Source organism: Dendrobates tinctorius, unplaced genomic scaffold (assembly GCF_039654945.1).
Source record: "Dendrobates tinctorius isolate UK_male_01 unplaced genomic scaffold, ASM3965494v1 ptg000086l, whole genome shotgun sequence".
Classification (NCBI taxonomy): domain Eukaryota; kingdom Metazoa; phylum Chordata; class Amphibia; order Anura; family Dendrobatidae; genus Dendrobates; species Dendrobates tinctorius.
Genome location: NW_027361754.1, coordinates 14,014,773 through 14,023,665, shown reverse-complemented (window position 1 = coordinate 14,023,665; position 8,893 = coordinate 14,014,773). Strand labels below are relative to the sequence as shown.

Genomic DNA, 8,893 nt, shown 5'->3' with positions numbered 1-8,893 from the left:
ACTTGTGGCAAAGGCTGAGCATTACTAGCGACTATTGTCAGATCATTATCTGGGCTGCGGATATTATCAGAGTCAGCCCAGTACCATTTTTAAAGGATATATGGCATCGTCATCACCTGGGAGCCAGTGTCCAGTAATGCGTTCATCGGGATGCCATTAATCACAACTGGGAGGATGGGTCATCCTCCAACATACTTGTCTCGCCAACTCTGCGGGCCTGGTCGCACTATCCTGTTGGTCCTCTGCCCAAGAGGTTGCCCATTTAAAGGACATCCTCTTGTGGAGTGCCCTGCCTTGTTGCAGCATTGGCAAATGGGTTGTCCAGTCGAATCGTAGCGATTGCTGTCTCTTCCCCTGATCGGTGGGATTCTCTTCTACAGTCAACGCGGGACATCATCTGGACTGGAGGCCAGCTGGATCTTTTCTTTTGGGGATGATATTTGCATGGACTGCACGGTTTGAGTCAGCCCAGCCACACCTTTGGTTAACTCCTGGACCTGGAGATGTATCTCTGCAGAAAGGTCATTATCTAGGGTTTACACGTCAGCCTCAACGGGGGACTGGGGAAATAACGCTGCCTCCTGTTGGTAAGTAATTGCTGGGCACCTAGGGGGCACCTTGCCGCTGGAATTTGGTTCACGCAGCACCCGGATGGCCCTATGTTTAAAGTGCACAAAGTCCAGGTCAGGGTTTTGTAGGTCCGTGATGCGCAGCTGTGTCCTTTGGGTGTTGGACAGGTGATCCTCAATAAACTGCTCGGTTAGCAATCTATCCTCGTCTTGCATGCTGTCGGGGTCATCCTGTCAGCGCCTCCTGAAGAATAAGGGCACAGTCCCATATACTGTCCTGCACCCTTTGTTTGCACCCAGATAATCTCATTTTTATCTCTGCTGCAGTGCAGGTGTCAAAGGTGTCCTTCAGCCTGACCAGTTTGCTTGATGGCTCTTTTATCAGTGTCTGGAAAGGACTTTACCTCCTTCTGGGACACACCAGTTAACTGGCCAGTGAGGATGCTGACCTTTTGACACTCAGACAAGGGGTACACTTCAAACAAACGAAATAGTTTCTCCTTGAAATCGCTCTGGGTGTGCGACTCTCCTGAGTATTGCGGTAACCAGGCCGCTCCCGGTATATATGGCATTGATATTGACAATATGGGGGCTGCGGCCCCCGCTGGGTCTCCACCCGGGTTGGACATTTTCTTCCCCCCTAGTGAACCTTAGCCGGGTTCTGTGTTTCTTCTGGCTTATCAGTCTGCTGCTCTGTAGGCGGGATGAATCGAGCGCACAGGGGTTCAAGTTCGGGGCCTCATGCTTTCCGAATGCTGCGCGGCGTGATAATGATGGATACCAAACAATTCAATAAAGTTTATAGCACACAGGACCCGGTGGTTCCGGGCTGAGAAATCCTGTTTGTGACACCAAATTGACACGCCCGCCAGAGCCAGGGGGTACTCGGAATTGGGCTGGACAGTTCCTTGGGGGAGGTCACGGGGCCGTGATCCATTTCTGTGGTCCTGGCCGTGTAATAAAATGGCGGATAGTTATATGGTATAGAGCGGGGCCCCAGGGCAAATGTGTTTGACTGTTCATGTGGTGGTGAACATTGGGGTGCAGAGAATAAGTAAGGGACACAGAGAAGTGCAGTTTTCTTTACCTTTTACTTCTTGGTAAATGAAAATGCAATCCGGGGTACCAGTTACAGATGACAGAAGGAGTTCGGCTAGCCTAGAGGCATTCAGGGGGTCCACCCTTCCAGGTGGGGTTGGGGACCTTTCTGCTGCGCTCTCTTTTTGGGTTACTGCTGCCTGTATCTCAGCTGCCACCCTCTCCTGCGTGTTGATTTTAACCTGTATGGCAGACAGCGTGAGCCTATCACAGACACTGCCTTTTCACTGTCAGCCCCGGGCTCTTGGTCTGCTGCAGTGCCTCCGGGTGTTTGGTGTGGCCAGGGAGCTTGCTGTCCCCTGCCATGGAGATTCGGCTGTCTGTGCGTACAGCACCCACCCAGCCTAGTATTCTGGCATCTTTTTTGTAAGCGCTCCGCTTCGCTTCGGGGTCAGCTCCATGTAGCTTCAATTCCCCAGAATTCCGCTCCTCTCCCTTTCCTCTCCACAGTCCAACTGCTCAACAAAATTAACTGACTCCTCCTCCTTGACCGGACAGCACAGCTCCCCTGAAGTCAGATCTAGAGCTCCCGTCTCTGGCCTGGAGTCGGAATTGTGATGCATGCTGTGTATTACTTATCATGGAGACCCCCTGCCTCCAGGCATGACATCAACCTTAAAAGGGATGCAATGTCACTGTGGCAACCAGACTCTTGGGTGCCACACCCAGCATGTCCAGTCCCTGATTAGGTGAGTTGACAGTCACTCACCACACTGACAGCTCAGCATGCAGCCTCAGATTGGATGAATGACCTGTCTATCATGATACTGACAGCTCAGCACACCCATACCCGAGAATGGATAACTTAGCTGCCACTCATCACACTTAGTGAATGAATCTTAACACAGTAGTTATAAATGTTAAAGAGGGTTTGTTAGCACAAAATGACTGATCAAACCAAGTTCAGCACCTTGCAGCGGACATAGCTCTTATAAAGACTTATTGTGCCTTTAGTGTCTAAAGGCCCCTTTACATTTAGCGATGCACCAGCGATCCCGACCATGATACGATCCGGTCAGGATCGCTGGTGCATCGCTAAATGGTCGCTAGTGAGCTGCCAAACAGGCAGATCTCGCTAGCGATGTAGTGATGCTCGGCGGTTGTACTTACTGTACCTTTCAGACGCGGCAATGATCACCGTCTACCGCCCGCATTCATGTCTCGCTCGTCGGCGCCAGCAGGAAGCCGACGACGAGAAATGGACCAGGCCGATTTCGCACGATCACCGATAACCAGTGGGGAGCCAGTCGGAGGTATCACATGTAGCAATATCGCTAGCGATATCGCTGCTGCGTCACAAAATCAGTGACGCTTTAGCGATATTGCTAGAGATATCGCTATGTGTAAAGCCCCCTTAACTCCATGGCTGAGTTTGTGAAAAATTGTTCTCTATTCATATATGTTAATGAGATGTTCGGTGCATGTTGGGAGTGAGCAAGCAGTTCAGTGATTGCAAGAAATGAGAAGATCATTCTCTAGGCATTTTCTGCTCTGAAGCAAGTCAATAGCAAGGTTCAAGAGACACCCATAAGATGTTGGGCATATTGTTAGCATTTTGACAACATTTTTGTTAAAAAGTTGAAAGCGTTTTTTTCATTGTTGGATGAAGTAAAAAAAAATCATCTGGAAAAGGCAAGTAAAAAAAGCCCCCAAAAATATGGAAAAAGCGCTCTGAAAATAACCAAAATATAGTAAAAAAAAAAAAAGACAATTCAGGAAAAAAAACATTCTTGTATCCTGAAGCGTCTTCCTTTGAAAAATGTCACTGTTTTGCCCGCCTGAATAAAACATTGTTTGCACATACTCTAAAACCAACTTGTTTATAGAAAGATCATACAAATTCCACGTGAATATACGGTAATCCCATGACTCTTACGTTAAGATGCAAGACTCATCACCTGATAATTAATTCTTAGAAGAGTTGCAAATTATATAAAGACCTCAACAGACTATTAGAGACAAACAACTCATCCGTGACATAAGACTACACAATGGATTCCTCTAACTATAAGATCTACCATGAAGATGGCTTTGATGCCAGACAAAGTCTGGAAACTTATTTTTCAGATAAACCTGAAATGAATTTTGGTGATGATTCCATAATATTTCCCCTTGAAAATCTTACAAAAACTTTTGCAGAGGGTACGTGGTTTATTAATCTTTCAAAACTGAACAAAAATGTAAATGTAGCGAATTTGTTTTTGCTCCCATTTTTCATGAGCTGAACTCAAAGATCTAAGACTTTTTATATGTACACAAAAGGTCTTTGCGGAGGGAAGGGGCAGAAAACTAGTGAGTATCTGGTGTGACCACCATTTGCCTGACGCAGTACAGGAAATCTCCTTTGCATAGAGTTGATAAGGTTATTAATAGTGGCCTCTGGAATGTTGGTCCTCTCCTCTTTAATGGCTGTGTGAAGTTGGTGAATATTGGTGGGAACTTCAACACACTGTTGTATGCGTCGATCCAGAGTGTAAAAATAACTCGGCAATATGATTCTCCAGGTCAGTATAGTTATTGTGACACCAAACTTGTCTTTTTTTTCTATATTTTAAATGGTGACAAAAATGATGAAATTTGTAAAAAAAAATAATATTCGCTTGTGTTGACAATTTCCAAGACTCGTAACGTTTTCATTTTCTCACCGATTGAGCTAGGTGAGGGTTTGTTTTTTACATGATCATCTGATGTTTTTAATTTTGTAGATATGACATTTTGATTGCTTCTTACTGAATTTATTTTTATAGATTACCAACAACTGGAAAGCTGTAATTCTGTTATTTTGATTTTGCTTTTTATCTTTAGAGGTATTGGGGCCATATTTCGATAGATAGGACTTTTACAGATGTGGTGATGCAGAATATGTGTATATATAATATTTTTTTCATATACAAATAAATATATATATTTATTCACAAGATGAGGCCATGCTGTACGTTATAGATCCTGAGCCCGTACCATGTAAGTGCAGTAAATGTACAGCAGGTCTTAATAGTTTTGTGATCTTCCAGCTGTGCAGTAAATGGATAACTAGTACATATTCATGGGTGGGAATGGATTAGAGGTGTGCTGTGTTCTCTCTTGTTGCAATTATCCAAAGGAAGTGACAGCGCAGCAGCCCTTAAGTGTTAGGCGTCGGGTTCCTCTTGCTTCCGGCGGTCTCCGATTCCTCTCCAGCCACAGAGGAGGTTGCTCAGCAGAGTCGTTGGTCCTGGCGCTCTGCCCAATCTAGCTCCGTGGGTTTGGTTGCTGCTGCCACCTCTGGTCCAACTATAGCAACGCATGCTGGTCAGCAGCGAGTCTCTCCAGGTACTTAGTCCTCCTGTCGATCCACTGAGCATGCCCGTGGAGTGATCTCCCATTGGAGATCGAAGGTCATGTGCTCAGGTTCTTCTCCAGCTCAGATTGGTCCATCCAAAAAGCCAGGAAGGTCCCGGAAGCATGCGGCTATAAAAGGTTTGCATGGCCGCTCGGCCATGCGCTAGTATAGACTGCATTATCAGACTATGAGGAGTGAATGTTTTATGCATGTATGAATGTCTCTGGTGAATGACTCATTAAGAAACCCCTACCCTTGGTACGCATGTGTTGTGCAGCCTAGCCTGTTAAGCGCCCAGGCTTAGGTGAAGGTAGGACAGAGTCTAAAGCCCCCGTTACACACTGCTATATCGCTAGCAATATCGCTGTAAAGTCACCGATTTTGTGACGTTGCAGCGATATTGCTAGCGATATCGCTGCATGTGATACTTACCTCCGACCGTCTCCCCCGCTGATTATCGCTGGTCGCGCGAGAAGCTCCTGGACCATTCCTCGTCGGCCACTTCCTGCTGGGCTTCCTGTGGCGCCGACGAGCGAGGCATGGAGGCGGGCAAGAGGACGTCAGGATCGCCGCGTCTGACAGGTAAGTAGCGACCCCCGACCCCTGCGATGTCGCTGGTGAGATCTGCCTGTTTGGCAGCTCACTAGCGACCACTTAGCGGTGCACCAGCGATCCATATCGTTGTCGGGATCGCTGGTGCATCGCTAAGTGTAACGGTACCCTTAGACAGGCATCAGTCGCCATCAGTGACTTGGCACGCCTCAGTGCATGTGCTCTACACTCAGTAGTCAGCGTCTATAGCGGCGTCCGCAGTTGCGACGCCACGCGCTCAGAAGGTCTAGAGGGACTCTGACCCCGTGTCCCTTGGGGTAGAGTTCTGTGACTGCTTTCTGTGCGCTCATTGGCTGGGCTCTGTGAGCTAAACAGGCTCCGGCACTTATGTTCAGCGGTAGTGCGGCTCTGTGAGCTAACAGAGTTCGCTCCTGTTTACACTGGGTGACGTTAACCCACGTGTGACCTTTCCACCCCACTTTATACTCCCGCCATTACCTAGCAGCAGTGTACCACCTCTGCACGATGGACCCTGGGCTGTGAACGCACCTACTATTATTTTATAATTTGGTGCGTTCCGCCAGCCATAACAATAAGTGGCCACTGATGAGCTGTAGGTGTTTTTATTTTGTAAGGGGGTCTACTTAATTTAAGAAGCGATTGTTCTTGTAGTAGATAACCTTTTTAGGATATGTATAGTGGACATAGTGAATATAGATAATGACAAATCATAACTTCCTCTTGTATGCATATAACAATATTCAGACATTTTATCTGCAGGTCACATTAAAGGAGACATTTTGATTGATGTCAGTGCTAGTTCCGCAATTCACCACTTATACGCCGTCTGTGAATTCTTTAAACATATCATTGTGCTGAAGGCCAATGACAGATGCATCATGGAGCTGAAAAGATGGATGCATGAACGTACAGGAGCATTTGAGTGGGAATATGCTGCGAAACATCATGCAGACATAGAAGGAAAAAGGTGAAATATATTGTACTTGTAGTCTACAAACAAAACGAAAACATGTAAAATATTGTATGTCTTCCACCAACCCCATTTTAAAATGTTATTCTATTGAAATGAAATTTCAACTGTCAGTAAAAATGTCTACTTTTAGCAATTTGGTTGAAAATTTTGAATCGCTGGATTCTTCTGAAATGACACAGTATGCTTGTGATCACCACACATTTGAGTCAGAGGTATAATCAAGAGAATCCCATAAGTACAGCTCTGCATTTGCCTCCATGTATGCCACTGATATAGTGACAAATATCACTCATTAGCCACAATTTGAAAAACAATATACGGTTCCAATTGTAGGCATTCACTCTCTCAGGTGGGCATTAGACTTTTCATAGGCACCGGATTCTTGTGTACAGACAGTGTGAGGATTGTTGAACTCCATAAACTTGCACAACTCTTTAAAGGAAGCCAGCCTTATCCTGGAACATACATAACAAAAATCACAGTCCTTTTCCAAGGAAAGCAAAGCAATAATGGGATTTCACATATACTCTGTCCCACCTGGCTTTCCTACATACTCTCCCCCTCTTCCCAAAGCTGAGGACCATCTGTGCAGTTTTCCACTGTTTTGTATGCAGTTAAAAAAGTTTTGTTGAAAGAGATTATTACATTTTTTTGTCCCCGTTGAGTGAATGCAGGCTTATGAAAGAATATTTAGAACTGAGAGTCCTCAGTGGTTGATACCTTTTAATCGCTAACTGAAAAGATGGTAACACATAGCAAGCTTTTGAGACTACTCAGGTCTCTTCATCAGGCATTGACTAATACAAAATCTGAAGAATCACATATTTATACACAAAACATCACAACACATCATTCCTGTATCAAAATGCAGGCTTATGGATACTTTTAGTATATGTATACTACTGAAGCTCCCAGTACATGCATCACACATAGTCACCCAAACATAGTGTGAATATAGCTTTCAAAACTAAAATGCAGAGCAGCAATCTTTGTTAAATTTAAGCCTTTCCCAAAAATTAAAAACCAGTAGTCCAGTTCTAACCATTGACTCCTGTTGGGCCCTAATGCTTTAAAAATAGCTGTGATACAATCACATTCTTCATGTTTCCATTTATTTTAGTGACCAGTTTCAGGACAAAGATGGGAACGTGCGAACAGCCCTTCGACATGTTATGAAATGTGACTTCGAAAAAGAAAATATCGTAGAACCGATATATCTACCACCAGCAGATTGCATCATCATTGCTTGGTTTTTAGAAATTATTAGCAAAAATCAAGATGAACTTAAAAATTATCTTAGGAAGATCTCAAAGTTGCTGAAACCTGGAGGACATCTCATATTTATTGCAGTTTTAGATGCAACATATGTTACAATCGGGAAAGACAAGTTCCATTTGCTCAAATTTGATGAGGATTTTGCCAGGAAAGTTCTAGTTGAAGAAGGTTTTGCTATTGATACCTGTAAGGTTAAGAAGAGAACGGCTGTGAGTGACCTTACTGACTATAAGAACATGCTATTCATTTTGGCTCACAAAGAGCAGTAGAAACATAAACTAGGTCTGTATGCCAAGAGTTTCTAAGTAAAGCTTTAAAGTGGAATAATCATAAAACGCCTACAGATACATATAAAGGTATAAAAATGTAGCTGCTTAGCCGTTAGTATAAGAGCTGCTGTTTAGGACATATCCTAGGAGAAATATACCGTATTTTATTTGATTAAAACACCAATTCACTGCGGGATGACACCGATGGTTTATTGTACCAAAGATGTTATAGATGTCACATAGATGCAAAATACAGATGAACATTAGTGGATGCCTAATATTCTAAGCGAACACAAAAAAGTGTGTATATGGCGACAATCAAAAGATTTTGTGTAGAGCAATACGCTGGATAACAGATTGTTCACTGATTTTATTTGCTGTTCTGTTCTCCATCTGGTTCATATGAGTAATGAAATAAAGCAAATGATTTCTTAATTATTTGTTTGTGTCCTTTACTAAAGTAAAATTTTAGCTGCTTACTGATTCTAAGGTTTTACAGGATTTGATTTAAGGGCTCATACCCATTTGCGAGAAAAAAAACGGTACGATTTCCGGACCAAAAAAAAAAAAGACGAGTGCTACGCGAGTGTCATGCAATTTCCATGTGATTTCTTCATGGAATATCCATATGACATGCATACGCAATCGGTATGCAATGCGATTTTAACATAAGGTTTTACATACAGCAGTTCTCTTTATGTAAAAACTCATGTTAAAATAGCATTGACAAAAAAAACTGTACACATCATATATCATATAATCTTCTATACATACATACATAGATAGCTAGATTAAAATCCAGCAGATTCCCGGTACA

The 8,893-nt window shown here is 43.8% G+C and overlaps 1 protein-coding gene across 1 annotated transcript; it reads left to right on the top strand.

The window, feature by feature from the left end:
• Nucleotides 1–3,615: 3,615 nt before the first annotated feature.
• Nucleotides 3,616–8,511, top strand: LOC141097703 (indolethylamine N-methyltransferase-like). Its single transcript, XM_073585081.1, has 3 exons — nucleotides 3,616–3,809; nucleotides 6,319–6,526; nucleotides 7,653–8,511. The coding sequence occupies exons 1-3, from the start codon at nucleotides 3,659–3,661 to the stop codon at nucleotides 8,074–8,076; spliced, it is 783 nt and encodes a 260-aa protein (XP_073441182.1). The 5' UTR covers nucleotides 3,616–3,658; the 3' UTR covers nucleotides 8,077–8,511.
• The last annotated feature ends 382 nt before the right edge of the window (nucleotides 8,512–8,893 follow it).

Coding starts and splice junctions, on each gene's coding strand:
- LOC141097703 (XM_073585081.1), top strand. CDS start 3,659: ATGGATTCCTCTAACTATAAGATCTACCATGAAGATGGCTTTGATGCC. Junction 3,810..6,318: donor TACAAAAACTTTTGCAGAGG/GTACGTGGTTTA, acceptor TTTTATCTGCAG/GTCACATTAAAGGAGACATT. Junction 6,527..7,652: donor GCAGACATAGAAGGAAAAAG/GTGAAATATATT, acceptor CATTTATTTTAG/TGACCAGTTTCAGGACAAAG.